The sequence below is a fragment of the Aquila chrysaetos genome (assembly GCF_900496995.4).
Source record: "Aquila chrysaetos chrysaetos chromosome W unlocalized genomic scaffold, bAquChr1.4 W_unloc_5, whole genome shotgun sequence".
NCBI classification, from domain to species: domain Eukaryota; kingdom Metazoa; phylum Chordata; class Aves; order Accipitriformes; family Accipitridae; genus Aquila; species Aquila chrysaetos.
This window is the reverse complement of record NW_024470325.1, coordinates 303,374-322,836: the sequence shown is the minus strand read 5'-3', so window position 1 is coordinate 322,836 and position 19,463 is coordinate 303,374. Positions and strand designations below refer to the sequence as shown.

Genomic DNA, 19,463 nt, shown 5'->3' with positions numbered 1-19,463 from the left:
GCCAAAGGAAATTCCCAAGAGCCTCCAAGAGGATGCCTCCAGATGCTGCCCTGTCTCGATGAACTGCTCCATCTGAGTTTGCAGGTACCTGCACAGACCTTTGACCACCTCTGACACCTCAAACGTAACCAGACATTTGCACCTCACTCCTAGCATCCCTCTCCATTGATGAGCAAGGGAGCTGAGATGAGGAGCTCACATGCAGGTGCCTATTTGGTGCACGCCTGAACCGAGGCAAGAGGAATCCCACCTCCTGCGGGTTTGTGGCAGGCATGGGAAGGAGCCGAGTCCCCTTCCAGCACCAGGACTACATACCCAGGATGAGATGCCTCCATTGACTCAGCTGAAACCCTCTGCTCAGAGGGGTAAAGGAGCTCCCTGCCTGTCACTGTCTGGGTGTAGCGATGGAACAAGGAAAGGTGATTCTCATGTCCAAACCTTTTCCTCATAGGAGAAATTACAGTGCTGGGAACAAGTGTGTCTCCCCAGCTGAGGGAGGGAACACCAGTGATTGCTTCAGCCTGGTTCCCAGCAGGTTCCCGTGGAGCCCCAGGGACACCTGGAGGGAGCCCAGAGGGGGCAGAGAAAGTGCTGCCTTGGGCTGGTCCTCTGCTGCTGAGCTGGGCTGGGCTCCTGGCATGGAGGGAGCTCCTGGCAAGCGGGCAGCACTGCAGAGAGACAGCTCTGCCCAGGAGCAGCTCCTCTGCAAAGCGCAGCAGGGGTGAGGGCACTGCCTGCAGGCACCGAGGGGAGAGGAGTGACAGAGAGTTCAAAGGCGGTCTGGGGTGGGAGGATGCAAAGAGCTGATTCAAAGAGAATTCTTCACAGCCCTCTGCAGGGTAAGTCTCTGGCTGCAGGGAAAAGCAGCTGTGGTTCCTGGAGGGATCTCCTAAGGGTGGCACATACCACAGCTTTTGGGATCTGCAAGTACAACTCTGGCAGTTCCTCTATTGTAGAGGAGCAGGATGTGCTGCAGAGCAGGGACATTCGGCTGCACCATCAGAGAGCGATAAAGAACATGCTGGGCTGCCTTCTCCCAGGGATGGCTGCAGAGTGTGAAGGTGGGTGTGCAGCCAGGGGTGCCCAGGGCTGTCCTCAGAGCAGGGTCCCTGCACCCCGGGGGGCTGTGTGCTGGGGCAGGGACTCTGCCGCCTGCCAGGGTCAGCACTCAGCCTGCCCAGGGACTCCCCACAGCGCTGTGGGGAGAAGCTGTGCGTGGAAGGAGCAAATCTTGGTGGGGCAGGGCAGGGCAGGGTCCTGCTGTGGCCGAGAAGGTGCTGCATGGTTCAGGGATGCTCAGAGCTCCCAATCACCCCCAGAATATTCCAAACAGGTTAGTTCAAAGAGAAGAACAAGGCAGGGATTATTATAAAGATTACGAGCTTTCCTGAGTCTGTCTTCTCAGTTTCCAATTCCAGAGGGGAGAGAGAGGGAGGAGAGAAAAGGAGAAGTGGAAAAGGAGCACTCAAGTTTCAACAAGTCCCTGAGACTCCTGAACTGCAACTTTGAGTGATCAGTAGGTCTGCCAAGAGCTTCCTAAAATGCCTTCAGCCACTCCCCTGCCTATGGACAACACCAGAATCACCTCTGCTGGACCTCTCGGGGTTGTTCTGATCTGCCCTTTTCCAGCTGCAAAAAGGAGCATGAGCCTGGCCAGTGCCCTGCAAACAGGCAGGTTTCTGTAGAGCCAGGGGGAGCGCACAGAGATCGGGATGGGATCTGTGAGTGCTGACAGGGAAAAGAAATGGCACAGGGAAACACCTCCCAGGAGGAAAATCTCCAGCCAGCAAGAATATGGTCAGGGAATGAGAGGAAACAAAACGCAAAAATGTTGTGGGAGGGAGAATTCGGAAAACTCGGTATGATCCCCTCCGGTGCAGACCCCTTCCTCTGAGCAAGCCCCCTTGGCTCCTCTCCCTCCCAGCAAAGCCTCTGCCCTTCAGAGCTGGGGGGCCCAAGGCATGAACCATCTCCTCAGCAGCCAGAGCTCCAGCAGAGCCGTGGGTGCAGCTCTCCAGCCGCGTGCCCATTTCCCTCTGCAGAGCTCAGGGCTGAGAGCATCTGCCTGGCAATGTTGGTGTCTGGGAGGAGGTCTGAACAGCTGAGTAAGCAGAACTTTCCTGAGTGCCCAGCTGCCTCCCTGCTTGCCTCGCTCAGCCAGACCCTCACTCTATTTTCCCATGTTTCTCCAGTTGTCTGTGTTGTTTTTATTGTTATTTCATCCTTGCTGTCAGGCTCTCTGGGAATGGGAGTTTCAGCTGCAGAGGCACACACTGACCTTGTGGGTCCTCCTCTGCAGGTGTGTCCATGGAAAGGAGGTGTCCCAGCTTTCACCTGTGGGGCTGTGGGCAATGCAGTCTGTGGGGCTGGGGAATGAGCTGGTTTTCCCTGGATTAAATGTAATCTTTAGGACTTTGGCTATCTCTTTGGGGTGGCTTTCCAAGCTGCGAGCTGTTCTTAAGCATGAAAATCCTTCACATAGCATCTTTCTGTTATCTGAAAGCCCACAGAGAGAGGGGCAGAGATGTTATCTATGACTGAGGAAATGCTGTTGGGTTGATGAAATGAGCCGTGTGTGTCCTTGGCTAGAAACAGGGTGCTGAGACCTTGAGAAAGGGTGAGGCATTTAGTGGTCTGCAGTGGGTCCCTCTCCTTTCAGTAGTGTCTGGTGGCTTTTACTGGTACCATGGGAGTGTGATCACCCTCCATCTGAGAAAATTGTAAGCATGGGGCAGCTGGGAACAAGCCCAACCAGTTCCATTCACTCCTCACAAAGCCACAGGGAAACCCTTTGCCTCTCATGTCTCAGCTCATGATTTCTGATTTCAGAGAACACTCACAGGGCAGGATGGGGGAAGTAGGTAAAAAAACCCAAAGCCCCTAAAACTTCTTTCTGCCACCCACATTCTTTAACACTGGGAGTGCAGATGCTGACAAGCCCTCCTGTGTTAGGAGTGATTTTATCTGACATATTCTGAATATCAAACCACGCCCCCTGCCACATTCCCATATACCCACTGCGGTGGGGCTGGGTCGACTCCTCAAGAGACAATGGGCAGAGGCCCTGCTCCAGCACACAGAGCCACAGAAAATGAAGCTGCAGACCAGAGGCAGAATGAAAGTTCCTCCTGAGGAAGGAAAAAGGGTGCGTGTGTGAGAGGGGGAGGGTCTGTGAGACATATCTTTGGTTTTATTCAGAGATGTTTCTGGTAACTTGTCACTGCCTCTTCTTCCTTGCACAGTCCCCCGTGTCCAGAGGAAGCATATGCCCAACAGCAGCTCCATCACTGAGTTCCTCCTCCTGGAATCTGCAGACACGCGGGAGCTGCAGCTCTTGCACTTCTGGCTCTTCCTGGGCATCTACCTGGCTGCCCTCCTGGGCAATGGCCTCATCATCAGCACCGTAGCCTGCGACCATCACCTCCACACCCCCATGTACTTCTTCCTCCTCAACTTATCCCTTCTTGACCTGGGCACCATCTCCACCACTGTCCCTAAATCCGTGGCCAATTCCCTGTGGAACACCAGGGCCATTTCCCACCCAGGATGTGCTGCTCAGGTCTTTCTGTTTACCTTTTTGATCTCAGCAGAATTGTATCTCCTCACTGTCATGGCCTATGACCGCTACGTTGCCATCTGCAGACCCCTGCACTACGGGACCCTCCTGGGCAGCAGAGCTTGTGTCCACCTGGCAGCAGCTGCCTGGGGCAGTGGGTTTCTCACTGCTGTGCTGCACACTGCCAGTACATTTTCACTACCCCTCTGCCAAGGCAATGCTGTGGACCAGTTCTTCTGTGAAGTCCCCCAGATCCTCAAGCTCTCCTGCTCACACTCCTACCTCAGGGAATTTGGGCTCATTGGGATCACTGCCTTTTTTGCATTTGGGTGTTTTGTTTTCATTGTGCTGTCCTATGGGCAGATCTTCAGGGTCGTGCTGAGGATCCCCTCTGAGCAGGGACGGCACAAAGCCTTTTCCATGTGCCTCCCTCACCTGGCTGTGGTCTCCATGTATGTCAGCACTGACATGATTGCACACTTGAAGCCCCCCTCCATCTCCTCCCCATCCCTGGACCTGGTGGTGGCAGTTCTGTACTCAGTGGTGCCTCCAGCAGTGAAGCCCTTCATCTACAGCATGAGAAACCATGAGATCAAAGATGTTCTGAGGAAAGTGATTTCATGGACGTTTTTCAATACCAGTAAACTTCCAGTCTTCTTCCACAAGTGATTCCCATACTAGGCCCATGCTTTGATTTATTATCATTGTTGTTATTGCTATTTGGCGTTTCATGTTCGTAGACCAATACTTGGACTTCCCATACTTCATATGAAGCAGGAACCTCCTCTCTCTCACCTGGAGGACCATATAGAAATGTGTCTTTGTAGCACTGGGTCCAAGCTGACTCCCTCATAGCATCTCTGTAATAAAAAGGGATCTTCCCTGGGCACTGCCTGATGGTGGGGCTGTTTTTCCAAACCTCGTGTCAGGAACAGGCCCGAGGTACTGCACCTCCAGCAGGCCTATTGATGCGTGGTTTCAAGGGCAAAAAGCTCATTGTCACCTTGTGACCTGCTAGAGGGGTGGATTTAGAACTCACCTGTTAGTCCCTGGTGACAGTGGAGATGATGAATGGTCACTGAGGTGCAAACCCAGTCCTTTCCCACATGTGACAGGGCAGAAGACGTCTTCCAGGAGGGGAATCTGTAGCTGCCTGGATATCCCAGGGGATCTCCATGGGCAGCGTGTGCCTGGGGTGTGGCCGGAACTCCACAAAGTAAGAGATTGCCCAGGCGGAATCACACAAAAGTGTTAATTCCAGGTATTCACAGGGAAAGGAGGACTCTGCAATCACAGGGCAGGCAGCAGGAACCCAGCTGGCACAGGGGAAGGGGGCTGGAGAGATGCAAGAGCTGGCTGAGGAGCTCCAGGGCCAGGACTGTCATGCTGCCCTGGGGCGTGGGGCTGGTGGGGGCAGAGAAGGGGCAAATGCAGTCAGTGTTGGGGATCGCCTATAATATGAACAGAGAAGAGCCAGAGAGTGAGTGGCCATACAGCCCAACCCTGAGGAAGGACCTTTGCTGCATGGTCACCCCTGTCTTCCTCCAGGTCTCTAGGATACCCAGCTCTACTGCCATTACTAACACAAAGGGAACCAGTTTCCTACCAACACTCATTACACATCAAGTCCCATAGCTCTTGCCACAGCCAGACTCTCAGCCAAGCCCATTCTCAGACACCTCCGGCTACATCAGGTGCTTGTCTCGACAGATGTTGAAAATCTCCACTGATAGAGATCTCACCAAACGGCCTGGGTCCTTGCTCCAGTGTTTGGCTCTGAGGGATTTTTCCTAACCCCGGCTTTCTCAGCCTCTCCTTGTACACAATGTGCTCCAGGCCCCAACCATCCTTCTGGCCTCTGCAACTCTCTCTCCAGTCTGTCAGGGTCTTCCTTGTGCTGGTGAGCCCCACACTGGACACAGCAGTCCTGAGGTGGCTGTCCTGTAGTGGGTTAGCCTTGCCCAACACCCAGACACCCACCCAGCTGCCCAGTCACACCTCCAGCTCAAAAGGACAAAGGGAGAAAATAAGATGGAATAGCTCCTGGGTCATGATAAAGACAGGGAGATCACTTACTAATTACTGTCACAGGAGAAGAAGGGTTGACTTGGGGAAGACCAATTTAATTTATGCCAAGTAAAAAAGGTTTGGATTGTGAGAAAGAATGATAAAATTATTCAAGTCCATTGCCCTCACAGTTTCCCCCAGGCTCAAATTACTCCCTTGCTCCAAGTTCTTCTACTTGGGAGATCCCAAGGTCAGGGTGAGGTGGGGAAACAGGGGGAGGCAGCTGAAGTCTGCAGGGAAACTGGCACAGGCATAGGGCAGTGTAGGACTGTCTGTGGTGCAAACAGGGCCTTTGTGCGGCTGCCCCCCCTCCTCCCCACCAACAGATCTGAAGTCCTTGTCATCTCCATGGTGGCTGCTGTCTCTTCCACTGAAGCCCATGTGAGGATACTGGTTTCTTACAGCCCCAGGCCCTTGTTCCCTCCTCACTGACCCCCCAAAGAGCCTGGGAGGTGTCCTACCGCTGTCCTTCACTCGGCATCACACCCCGCACATGAAACCGCTCCCAGGAAGAGCTGTAAGTGTCCCGTGTAGGAAAGGATCCCCCTTCCCAGGGGGATGGGGTTCAGGCCTTGGCCATCCTGCTTGGTGAAACACATTTAGGGCTTTCACAGCCACCTCCACAATTGATCTTCCACCTGTAACCAGTGCCTCTGACTTCCCGTTTCACCAGCCCCCAGGGACGGTCTCCTTGTCTGGTCATTCCCTCCAACAACCTCCAACTGCTGGAAATGGGGAGTCTGCTGAAGACCGGTCGATATCATTGGGCCAAAGAGAAGGATGTCAGAAATTCAAGGCTGGCCTAGGGGAGATACTGTCATTGTCTACAGCTAGCTTATGGGATGGTGCAGAGGAGGATGAGTCAGACTCTTCCCAGGTGGGCACAGTGGAAGGATGAGACGCCATGGGAAAATTTGGGCCATGGGAAATTCTGACTAGGCTTAAGAGAAAAGAACCTGCACTATAAGATCTGTCAGGTACTGGGAACATGCACCCAGAAAGGCTGTGGGATCTCCACAGTGGAGACAGTCAAGCCTCAACTAGACGTAGTGCCGTGGGGGTTTTTGGATCGTAATGGATGACTACCTAATACGGGGAAGAGAGGCACCCATCTGTCATCCCAACCAACCATCTAGAGAGGTTTGCTGCTTGCTGGGGACCAGGATCCAGGATGTTGTGGTGGGACGTCCAAAGCTCATCCGGCCCTCTGACTACTACCCCCTGCTCTTATTGCAAGTGGGCACGAATCACACTGCCAGGGGAAAGAAGTGACGGTATCAGATATGACTACAGGGCTCTGGGGGTGATAGTGAAGGGCGTGGGGGCCCAGATGGTTTTCTCCTCAACCTTGTTGGTGAGGGGAAAGGGTGTGAGGAGAAAGGCACTAACAGGACAAGTTAATACTTAACTGCAGAACAGGTGTAGGGGACACGGTTTGGGTTCTGTGCCCGTGGCACCCTGACTGCAGAGCAGCATCTGCTTGGGAGAGGTGGGATCCACCTCTCTAAGCAGGGCAAAGCTGTTTTTGCCAACAGGCTGGCTGCCCTCTCTCCATGCTATTGGCTCTACTTGGCAAGCTTAGTTATGAACTTGATAAAAAGCTAGGAAAAAAGAAAATACAACCAAAAAAGCCCTCAAAGAAAGAGGAAAATAACACCCAAGAAAAAAAAATGATGCAAAAGACGACAATTGCTCACCACCGACTAATCAATGTCCAGCCAATCCCCAAGAAACGGCAGCTGCTTCCGACCTCTCTACGTCCCCAGTTTTATTTCTGAGCATGACATTATATGGTAGGGAATATCCTTTGGTCAGTTGGGGTCAGCTCTCCCGGCTGTGTCCCCTCCCAACTTCTGCACCCGCAGCCTACTCGCTGGCAGGGCAGTGTGAGGAGCAGAAAAAGCCTTCATGCTGCGCAAGCGCTGCGCAGCAATAACTACATCATCAGTGTGTTTTCAACCCAGTTTTAAGCACAAATCCAAAACACAGACCCATACAAGCCACTGTGAAGAAATTTAACTCTGTCCCAGTCAAAACCAGTACACTCAGGAGGTCTCCAGCTCAGCATGGTCAACTCTGGGGTGAGAGCTGGTTCCTCAGCACTTGATCCAAGTTACGACTTGAAAACCTCCAGGAATGGAAACGGGATTATTCCTCTGGGCAGCCACTTCCTGTGCTTGGCTGTCCTCAGGAGGAAAAAACTTTCACTTGTCTCTAGTGTGAAATTTTCTTGAGTAAATCTCTTGTCCTCCCTCCATGAACCACAGTGAACTGACTGGAGGAGATGGGAAAAGGAAAAAATTCCTTGCCTCCAGCCCGCTACGCCTGAAAGGAGCTCCAGCAAAGCACGGTCAGTACAGCAGACAGTAACTGTCCCTCATGACTTAGCAGGTGACCGTTTCTAAGAAATTTCATTAAAACTGTAAGCTTCCTGGAAGCTCCAGCTTTTTGGACAAGGTGGTTTTCTTCTCAGTTTCATGTCTAAAACTCTTTCCGAAAAGGCAAATGTCCGGCTCCTGCTCTCACAAGGAAGGGCCCAGCCCTGAAAGCTGTTGCTGCTCTTCACCTTCCCTTGGCGCCCTATCTACAGGCACAACAGCACTGGGGATCTGTGCTTTCCCAGAGACAGAACATCTCATGGCGCTCGTCCTCGGCAGAGCCTCTTTCCGGAAAGGCCAACGTCCGCCTCCTGCTCCCACAAGGAAGGTCCAGGCCCTGAAAGCTGTTGCTGCTCTTCACCTTCCCTTGGCGCCCTATCTACAGGCACAACAACACTGGGGATCAGTGCTTTCCCAGAGACGGAACATCTCATGGCGCTCGTCCTCGGCAGAGCCTCTTTCCGAAAAGGCAAACGTCCGGCTCCTGCTCCCACAAGGAAGGTCCAGGCCCTGAAAGCTGTTGCTGCTCTTCACCTTCCCTTGGTGCCCTATCTACAGGCACAACAACACTGGCAGTCTTTGCTTTCCCAGAGACGGAACATCTCATGGCGCTCGTCCTCGGCAGAGCCTCTTTCCGAAAAGGCAAACGTCCGGCTCCTGCTCCCACAAGGAAGGTCCAGGCCCTGAAAGCTGTTGCTGCTCTTCACCTTCCCTTGGCGCCCTATCTACAGACACAACAGCACTGCGGATCTGTGCTTTCCCAGAGATGGAGCAACTCATGGCACTCGTCCTCGGCAGAGCCTCTTTCCGAAAAGGGACAGTGGGGTATACTGGGTGCACTGGAGCATACTGGGGCCACTGGGTGAGTACTTGTGCTCTTGGAGCACTGGGGACACTGGGGTATACTGGGAGCACTGGCGGGGGGTGATACTTGGAGTACCGGTGCCCTGGGAGCACTCATGAGCACTGGGGTAGACTGGGAACACTGGGGGGCACTGGGGAGCCCTGAAGACCTGTGGGACACTAGAGGGCCTGGGGCGGGGTGTTGGAGCTGGGGAAGGACTGGGGACACTGGTGTATACTGGGGGCACTGGGGGACACTAGAGAGCATGGGATGGGGGACGCCTGAGAACACTGGGGACAGTGGGGTTATACTGGGCGCACTGGGGTGCACTGGGAGCACTGGGGGCCACTGGGGTATACTGGGAGCACTGGGTGGGGTGATACTTGGAGTATTGGTGCCCTGGGAGCACTTGTGAGCACTGGGGTAGACTGGAAGCACTAGGGAGCCTTGAAGACCTGGGGGACACTAGAGACCGTGTCAGAGCTGGGGAAGGACTGGGGTTACTGGAGTATACTGGGAGCACTGGGGGAGTACTTGTGCTCTTGGGGCACTGGGCTATACTGGGAGCACTGGGGCACACTAGAGAGCATGGGCTGGGGGACACGAGAGAGCACTGGGGACAGTGGGGTATACTGGGGGCACTGGGGAGCCCTGGGGGACACTAGAGACCATGTTGGAGCTGGGGAAGAACCGGGGGTGCTGGAGTATACTGGGAGCACTGGGAGCGGGTGGAGGCAGGCCACAGTGCCTCCTCCTCCTCGGCGCACCCATGGGTGCCACCCTCCCCACCAGTCCTCGGGTGCCACCTATGAGGGACTGCTGCTACTGGTCCGATAGGGCTTGGAGAAGGTGACCTACGCCTCCCTCTGCCTCCCCGATGACATCCGCCAACGTGGCATGACCCAAATTCCCAACTACCGCTACTGGGATGACGGGATGATCCTTTGGGAAGCCATCCAGAGGTGGGTGACGACCGGCCGGGGTGGTCCCATGGGTGCTACGGGACCACCCCGCTCGCCTTAATCCCACCCTCCGGTAGGTTCGTCTCCGCCATCGTGGATTTTTACTACAAGGAGGACGCGGCGGTACGCGAGGACGCCGAGCTGCAGGCGTGGGCGATGGAGATCTTTGTCAACGGTTTCTTGAGCAGGACGTCTTCGGGTAGGGTGTTCCTGCACCCATGGGTGCTCCGCGATGTCCCTAAGGGTGGCGGGAGGAGTAAAGGATGGGATCCGTGATGTTCTTCATTGTCCTTTTCCACCTTCCAGGTATCCCGTCCTCACTGCGGACGGTGGCGGAGCTCGGCAAGTTCCTCACCATGGTGGTGTTCACCTGCTCGGTGCAGCACGCGGCCGTCAACAACGGGCAGGTGGGACCTCAGAGTCATCTGCACCCAAAAAACCACATGTCCCCCCAAAAACCCACGCCGGAGAGGTGGCCCTCTCCGAGGCCTGTGGGTGCTGGAGGGATGTCCCCCACCCTAATGCGGAGTAGATGTCCGCGTCCCACCTCGCGTCGTACTTGGAGGGATGTCACCATCCGTCCCATCTCTGTGACAGTGGGATGTTCCCGCTGAACCTTAGGAGAACATCCCCGTCCAACCCATCTCCGTGCCAAAGGGATGTTCCCATCCATCCTTTCTCCGTGTTGGAAGGATGTCCCCACCCCACCCCAGGAGAACGTCCCCATCCAACCTGTCCCCATGCCAGAGGGACGTCCCCATCCATCCCCTCTCCATGGGTGAGGGACATCCCCACCAAACCTCAGGAGAACGTCCCCATCCAACCGTTCTCCACACTGGACGGATGTCCCCATCCAACCTGTCCCCATGCCAGAGGGACGTCCCCATCCATCCTTTCCCCATGCCAGAGGGATGTCCCCACCCTGCTCCACCTTGGGAGACCATCCCCATCCAACCCATCTCCATGCTGGAGGGATGTCCCCATCCAACCCGTCCCCATGCCAGAGGGACATCCCCATCCATCCCTTCTCCATGTTGGAAGGATGTCCCCACCCCGCTCCACCTCAGGAGAACGTCCCCATCCAACGCTTCTCCACACTGGAGCGATGTCCCCATCCAACCTGTCCCCTTGCCAGAGGGACGTCCCCATCCATCCCATCTCCATGACAGTGGGATGTCCCCACCTCACCTCAGGAGAACATCCCCATCCAACCCATCTCCATGCCAAAGGGACGTCCCCATCCATCCTTTCTCCATGCCAGAGGGATGTCCCCACCCCGCTCCACCTCGGAGAATGTCCCCATCCATCCCTTCTCCATGACAGTGGGACATTCCCACTCCACCTCAGGAGAACGTCCCTGTCCAACCCATCTCCATGCCAAAGGGCTGTCCCCATCCATCCTTTCTCCATGCTGGAAGGATGTCCCCACCCCAGGAGAACGTCCCCATCCAACCTGTCCCCATGCCACAGGGATGTCCCCATCCATCCTTTCTCCATGCTGGAAGGATGTCCCCACCCCACCCCAGGAGAACATCCCCACCCAACCTGTCCTCATGCCAAAGGGACATCCCCATCCATCCTTTCTCCACGCCAGAAGGATGTCCCCACCCTGCTCCACCTCAGGAGAACGTACCCATCCAACCCATCTCCATGCCAAAGGGACATCCCCATCCATCCTTTCTCCATGCTGGAAGGATGTCCCCACCCCAGCAGAACATCCCCATCCAACCCATCTCCATGCCGAAGGGATGTCCCCATCCATCCCATCGCCATGCCAGTGGGACTTCCCCATCCATCCCTGGAGAACATCCCCATCCAACCCATCTCCATGCCACCGGGATGTCCTCTGCTGCCACCACCCTCTCCCCCCCTTGCAGTACGACCTGGGAGCCTTCGTCCCCAACGCTCCCTCCTCCATGCGCCACCCGCCGCCAATGGCCAAGGGCAAGGCCTTCCTCCAGCACTTCCTTGACACCCTCCCCGAGGTGGACACCACCGCCAACATCCTGGTGGCCCTCATCCTCCTCAGCTCCCGCCTCGATGACACGGTGACGGTGGCCCCACCACCGCGACCTCCCCAAATGGTGGTGCTGGGCAGGTTGAGGAACCTCAAGAGATGATGTCCCATGAGAAACGGTGGCTCTGGGCGGGTTGAGGAACGTCAAGAGATGATGTCCCACGAGAAACGGTGGCTCTGGGTGGGTTGAGGAACGTCAAGAGATGATGTCCCACGAGAAACGGTGGCTCTGGGTGGGTTTGAGGAACCTCAAGAGATGATGTCCCACAAGAAACGGTGGCGCTGGGTGGGTTGAGGAACCTCAAGAGATGAAGTCCCATGAGAAACGGTGGCTCTGGGCAGGTTGAGGAACCTCAAGAGCTGCCCCCTGAGGCCGTGACTCCCCGATGGTGGTGGCCGCCATGGCTCCCAGCGTTCCCAGAAGCTTCCAGTTGACTCGAGTCACCTCAACTGGTCAAAGCTGATGGGTCCCCGTCCCTGTGTCCCCTCCCAGAGGCTGCTGGGACAATACCCGGAGGAGCGTTTCACCGAGGCGGAACCTCGCCGGATCATCCGGACCTTCCGCGGGGAGCTGGAGGAGATCCACGACCTCCTGGAGGAGAGGAACCACGTGGCCACGCTCAGATACAACTACCTCAACCCGCTGGAGACCGAGAACAGCATCTCCATCTGAGCGGGGCGGGGCGCTCCCCACTCCCAGCATCGCCCAGTATCTCCCAGCATCCCCCACCCAACTCTCAGCATCTCCCACCCAACTCCCAGTATCCCCCAGCATCCCCCACCCAACTCCCAGCATCTCCCACCCAACTCCCAGTATCCCCCAGCATCCCCCACCCAACTCCCAGCATCTCCCACCCAACTCCCAGTATCCCCCAGCATCCCCCACCCAACTCCCAGCATCTCCCACCCAACTCCCAGTATCCCCCAGCATCCCCCACCCAACTCCCAGTATCTCCCACCCAACTCCCAGTATCTCCCACCCAACTCCCAGTATCCCCCAGCATCCCCCACCCAACTCCCAGCATCGCCCACCCAACTCCCAGTATCCCCCAGCATCCCCCACCCAACTCCCAGTATCCCCCAGCATCCCCCACCCAACTCCCAGCATCTCCCACCCAACTCCCAGTATCCCCCACCCAACTCCCAGCATCCCCCACCCAACTCCCAGCATCTCCCACCCAACTCCCAGTATCCCCCACCCGACTCCCAGCATCCCCCACCCAACTCCCAGCATCTCCCACCCAGCTCCCAGTATCCCCACCCAACTCCCAGTATCCCCCACCCAACTCCCAGCATCCCCCACCCAACTCCCAGCATCTCCCACCCAGCTCCCAGTATCCCCACCCAACTCCCAGTATCCCCTAGCATCTCCCACCCAACTCCCAGTATCTCCCACCCAACTCCCAGTATCCCCCAGCATCCCCCACCAAACACCCAGCATCTCCCCACCCAACTCCCAGTATCCCCCAGCATCCCCCACCCAACTCCCAGCATCCCCCACCCAACTCCCAGCATCTCCCACCCAACTCCCAGTATCCCCCACCCGACTCCCAGTATCCCCTAGCATCTCCCTCCCAACTCCCAGCATCCCCCAGCATAACCCCACCCAACTCCCAGCATCCCCCACCCAACTCCCAGCATCCCCCAGCCCTTCCCAGTAACCCCCCCAGCCCCTCAATAAATGCCAGCTGTCAATCGAAACTTCATGGCTGGGTGGGGATGAGGGGGCGGGGCTAAAAACCTGGGACCCCTCCCCCAAACACTGCCCCAGGGACCCCACCCAGTGAGGGAGCTGGAGTGGGGCAACTGGGAGGCATGAGGGAGTGGCCAGTGCTCCCAGTCCTCCCTCCCACTGCTGCTCCAGTGCTCCCAGTGACACTTCCTGCCTCCCCCCAGTGCTCCCAGTTCCCCCTAAGTGCTCCGACTGCAGCTCCCTGCCTCCCCCCAGTGCTCCCAGTTCCCCCTAAGTGCTCCGAGTGCAGCTCCCTGCCTCCCCCCAGTGCTCCCAGTTCCCCCTAAGTGCTCCGAGTGCAGCTCCCTGCCTCCCCCCAGTGCTCCCAGTTCCCCCTAAGTGCTCCGAGTGCAGCTCCCTGCCTCCCCCCAGTGCTCCCAGTTCCCCCTAAGTGCTCCGACTGCAGCTCCCTGCCTCCCCCCAGTGCTCCCAGTTCCCCCTAAGTGCTCCGAGTGCAGCTCCCTGCCTCCCCCCAGTGCTCCCAGTTCCTCCTAAGTGCTCCGACTGCAGCTCCCTGCCTCCCCCCAGTGCTCCCAGTTCCCCCTAAGTGCTCTGAGAGTTGTTCCTAAGTCGTGTTTAGACTAAAGTCAAGGATTTTTCAGTTTCTCATGCCCAGCGAGAAAGCTGGAGGGGCACAAGAAGTGGGGACACAGCGAGGGCAGCCGGCCCAAACTGGCCAAAGAGTATTCCATTCTGTGTGATGTCACGCCCAGTATATAAACTGGGGGGAGTTGGCCGGACATACGGCCAGAGGCAGTGGCGGCTCCTTCTCTTTCACGTACGTATAAGGTAAACGGTTTGTCACCATTTGGAGGCCAAGTGCCGGGGCTGTCAAGAAGACTCATTTAAGTTTTTCAAAGGCAGCCGACTGGTCCACGCTCCACGGCAAAGGTCGGCATCAAGGTCAAGTCCACCCCTTGCTCACAAGCCCATTTGTACGTTGCACGCCTTCCGAATCGTCCCGACGTGTCACGGGCACGTCCTTATGTTTCCCAGTCCAGACCCACCTGAGCCACTTCCATTCCAGCAGCCTGGTCCACCTGCTCGTCGTTTCGATGACCTTCGGCGACACGACTCTTGGGTACGCGAGCATCTACGGGACGTACTTTTACAACCGGGTTCTCCACCCAGGCAGCAACACCTTGCCGCGATTCGGCAGCCCAGCTGGGTTTGCCTCCGTGCTGCCCGTTGGTCTGCTTCCTACTGCTGCTGTAGCCAGCCCCACGGAGCATTTACCACCGTCCGTGGGTCAATACAGAGATTAAGGACCGGCCACTTTTCTTGCTCAGCAAAAATCTAAAGCCAGCTCCGTGGCTCTCACCTCTTCAAACTGACTCCACCTTCTCCTTGAGCAGTTTCTGCGACTTTTCTGTAGGACTCCACGTGGCACCTTTCCACCTCCGATGTTTTCTGACAATATGACAGGACGCACCTGTAAACAGGGCACCTTGCTTCTCTTTTTTTCTGGTAATTTATTACACAGCGGGACCTCTTCAGCACAAGTCGCCGCCTCTGGTGACACTCCAAAGTTTTGGCCTTCTGGCCAGTCCGCGATCACTTCCAAGACTCCTGGGCAGTCGGCGTTTCCCATTCGAGCCCGTTGCGCTATCAGCATGACCCACTTACTCCATGTAGCATCAGCTGCGTGATGCATAGAGGGGACGTTCCCTTTGAACATCCAGCCCGGGCACTCAGGGTGCCAAGATGAGCTGTGCTGCAGGACCAACTACTTCTGAAGGGGCTTGAAACCCTTCACATGCTGCCAATATTTTCTTTTCCATTGGAGCGTAGCGGGCCTTGGACCCTCTATAACCGCAGCTCCAAAACACTAGAGGCTGACCTCAAGTCTCTCCAGATGTTTTCTGCCAGAGGCTCCAGGTGGGGCCATGGTCCTTGACTGTGGTGTAAAGCATGTTTTTCACGTCTTGTCCTGTCCAGACTGGCCCAAGGGCTACTGCACGAACAATCTCCCATTTAATTTGTTCAAAGGCTTGTTGCTGCTCGGGGCACATTCAAAACCGTTCTTCTTCCCGGTCACTCGATGGAGAGGGCTTACGATCAGACTGTAATTTGGAATATGCGTTCTTCAAAAACCCGTGACACCAAAGAAAGCTTGTGTTTATTTTTTTGTTAGTTGGTGGTGACAATTCTGTTATTTTATTGATCACATGCTTTCGGCTCTGACAATGCCCATCTTGCCATTTTACTCCTAAAAACTGGATCTCCTGTGCAGGTCCCTTGACCTTCCTTTCTTTTGCGGCAAAACCAGCTTTCAGAAGCATCTGGATTATTCTTCTCCCTTCCTCAAACACTTCCTCTGCTGTATTGCCCCATGCAATGACGTCATCAATACATTGCAGGTGTTCTGGAGCTTTGCCCTGCTCCAGTGCAGTCTGGATCAGTCCATGCCAAATGGCGGGGCTGTGTTTCCACCCCTGGGGCAGCCGATTCCAGGTGTACTGGAAGCCCGTCCAGGTGAAAGCAAGCTGTGGGCTGCACTCCACTGCCAAACAGATCGAGAAAAACACATTATTGATGTCAACTGTTGCGTACACTTGGCTGCCTTTGACTACAGCTCATAGTGGAGTTCTAGCACGTCCGATGCGGCAGCACTCAGCGGTGGCACGACTTCGTTCAGGCCATGATAGTCCGTGGTTAGCCTCCATTCTCTGTTAGATTTTTGCAGTGGCCATATGCGTCTATTACAGGGTGAGTGAGCCTTGCTGATCACTCCTTGACTCTCCAGGCGCTGAATCAGCATGAGGATGGGAACCAGGGAGTCTCGTTTGGTACCATACCCTCCCCTTGAACAGAAAAAGGCTGACTTAATAGCTGGGACCTTGGTTACTGTGGGTGAGGAAGAGCTATCCTCCTTGGATTGCTCGGACAATTTAGGGGTCAGGTTCTCCACCGCCGAGACACAGGTCCATAGGCCTGTTGATCCAAAATGTGCCCATCTTCATTAAGAGTTTGTCCCTGCTAGCAGAGGTACCAGCTATTCCCTCTGCTGTTTGGGGCACTCGCATCCTTGAAGAGATGCCACTCACTCCAGTAGCTGACACCACAGGGCAGGGGCCCCCACAGCCCCGGTCTGACCCCAGTACCTGGCACCAGTTTTCACTCTCACACTCACGGGTCTCACCGGCAGCTGGCGCTTGGTCCTTGCATCACACACGCACACACACGCGACAGAGTGAGAATACTCAGAGATATTAAAGAAAATATTTAATAAGAAGATAGAAGAAGACAGGACAGACTGCAGTGATGGGGCACAGGGCTCAGCCGGAGAAGCGCACTGACTGGCCCCGTTTTACCATCGAATTATAGAATCACAGACTCTTTGAATAGTTTGTGTTGGAAGGGTCCTTTAAAGGTCATCTAGTCCAAACCCCCTGCCATGAGCAGGGACATCTCCAACCTCATCAGGTTGCTCAGAGCCTCATCCAACCTGACCTTGAAGGTTTCCAGGGATGGGGCATCTACCACCTCTCTGGGCAACCTGTTCCAGTGTTTTACCGCCCTCATCGTAAAAAAGCTCTTCCTTATACCTAGTCTGAATCTACCCTCTTCTAGTTTAAAAGCATTACCCCTCGCCCTATCGCAACAGGCCCTACTAAAAAGTCTGTCCCCATCTTTTTTACAAGCCCCCTTCAATTACTGAAAGGCCGCAATAACGTTTCCCCGGAGCCTTCTCTTCTCTGGGGGCTGAACAACCCCAAGTCTCTCAGCCTGACGTCATAGGAGAGGTGTTTCTGCTCATTTTTGTGGCCCTCCTCTGGACCCGCTCCAACATGTCCCTGCCTTTCCTGTGCTGAGGACCCCAGAGCTGGACACAGTTCTCCAGGTGGGGTCTCACGAGAGCAGAGCAGAGAGGCAGAATCACCTCCCTCGACCTGCTGGTCACGCTTCTTTTGATGCAGCCAAGAATATGGTTGGCTTTCTGGGCTGCGAGCGCACATTGCTGGCTCATGCCCGGCTTTTCACCCACCAGTACCTCCACGTCCTTCTTTGCATGGCTGCTCTCAATCCCCTTCACCCCCCAACCCATATTGATAGCGGCAGTTATTTTACATGGGACTGGCCCTTTTTATATCCTTTTCTGCCAACCCCCATCTTTATTTCTCCCTGCTCCACCTTCCCCTGCACGTCCCGCACGGGTTTGCACAGCTCTATGGATTCCCACATCCCTCCCAGTCCAGCGTCCCCCTGGTTCACAGCCTTGCAGAGTCCAGGCTGATCCTCCTGGAAGTGGTGCCTGTGGTTTCTCGATGGCCCATCAACTACTGTGAGCAGTGAAGTTTGTTTCTTGCCGTTGTCTCCGTGGTTGCTCTGCCAGGCCTGTGTCTTGATAAATTTTGGTTCCTGGCTTCCCCTTTTTCTATTGGTTTCCCAGTGGACAGCTCCTGCCCCGACCCCACAGCCCAGGGACAAGCCACAGGATGGTGCTGCCTATCAGCCCCACTTGCATTCTGCTGCCCTGGGGACTCTCAGGTTCCCCCAGCCCCCTGAGAAATATTCCCCTGCAGCTGACTCTGCTGAAGACAAGAAATCATAGAATCAGAGAATCAAGGAATCATTGAGGTTGGAAAAGACCCTTAAGACCATCACTTGTAGTGGCGTGAGGGAAAAATTCCTAATATAAAAGTCAGCGGTAATTCAGTGCGTGCCTGGAGAGACGAAACCACAGCCATGAACGTCCCCCAAGACATCATGAACACAAAGTCCTGCAATGCTCGGCCATGCAAGGTGGAGGGGAGGTCCGCTGAGCATCTGGAGCCCATGACTGTCTTGATCCAATGTTGGGGAAGGTTTAGATATGATCCCAAGAGCGAGATTAAGACACAAACGAGATCAAATGCTGTATACCCAAAACAGCTTTTATTATCAAAAGTAGCAAAAGTAGAAAATAGTAGCGATAGGATAGAATGGAAGAAAAAAGCAGAAATCAAGCAATCAGTCGGAATAGAGTTGCAAGAATAGTCACCACCATGGATCAAGCGGCGTCCCGTTGGTCCTCAGTCCTCAATTCTTCAGTTATGGGTGCACACCATGGCTTGTCTCCACGTTTTTTTTTTATAAGGCATAGTCCAATGTATATACATACGAATTGTTCGCGCGCTGCAGGTTTCGTCTATCACATGATCTTTGGGTGATTGACACTAGAAACCAGTATATTTTCTCAAAGACTACAGCTTCAGTGACAATGGTAGTCTTCACATTCCTGCATGCTTCACCGGCTCCAGCCTGTCTCCTCCCCTGGATGCCTCAGTGGCCTGGTAATCGTCCTTATGGGCCAGAGGAGTGTCCTGCTTCAACAAGCCATCCCAAAGACAAATGGCTCAAGATAAATAGTTCACAGTTCAGTCTCTCACAGCAAACAATCTTTGAGACAAATGGCTCGAGACGACAGTCTCTCACAATGACCTGCCTTCCTGGCCTGTGATGGGGGCTGTGCCCCAGAGAAGGGTGTGGGCTGGGGGTCCAGGAAGGCACTTGGGTCCAGCATGAGGCTCTGAAACCTCCTGTGAACCCAGGACTGCTGAGTCCGTGAGGCAGGGAACCACCATCCCCCCCAGAGGCGGGCAGAGGACCCAGGGGTCCGGGCAGCCTGCTCATGATCCTCTCCTGCCCCGACACCAAATTGTGCTGCCTGGGGGATGGTGCTCATGATAGCATATTTCCATACATTCTGTGTGGTATGTCTAAATATTTTGATGGTTTTCATATTTTGTACCAGCCGTGGAAACTGGTTTGCTGCTAGGTGACTGTAAAAGTGAGATTTGGTAAATAATTATTAGAAATCGTATACTAACACGATGATTGAAACAATAGACAAAAGTATAGCCAAGCGATTAACTAGCAGAGGTAGTAACTCATAAGTTTTGCAGTTCTTTGCTCTTAGGACTA

At 55.0% G+C, this 19,463-nt stretch overlaps 2 protein-coding genes and 1 long non-coding RNA gene across 5 annotated transcripts in view; 2 read left to right on the top strand and 1 right to left on the bottom strand.

Annotated features, from left to right (window-relative positions):
• Positions 1–12,526, top strand: part of LOC115337612 (hydroperoxide isomerase ALOXE3-like) — a 35,936-nt gene extending 23,410 nt beyond the window's left edge. Inside the window, exons 10-13 of the mRNA XM_030005981.2 lie at positions 9,885–10,006; positions 10,114–10,214; positions 11,685–11,855; positions 12,318–12,526. Of these exons, the coding sequence (XP_029861841.1) occupies positions 9,885–10,006; positions 10,114–10,214; positions 11,685–11,855; positions 12,318–12,497 (574 nt within the window). The 3' untranslated portion in view covers positions 12,498–12,526. The remainder of the gene's footprint in view (positions 1–9,884; positions 10,007–10,113; positions 10,215–11,684; positions 11,856–12,317) is intronic.
• The window catches only part of LOC115337616, a 29,153-nt gene that overhangs the window by 6,392 nt on the left and 3,298 nt on the right, over positions 1–19,463 (bottom strand). The window lies entirely within an intron of this gene.
• LOC121233064 (olfactory receptor 14A16-like) lies at positions 3,266–4,225 on the top strand. The gene has a single exon (XM_041121662.1). The coding sequence runs from the start codon at positions 3,266–3,268 to the stop codon at positions 4,223–4,225; it is 960 nt and encodes a 319-aa protein (XP_040977596.1).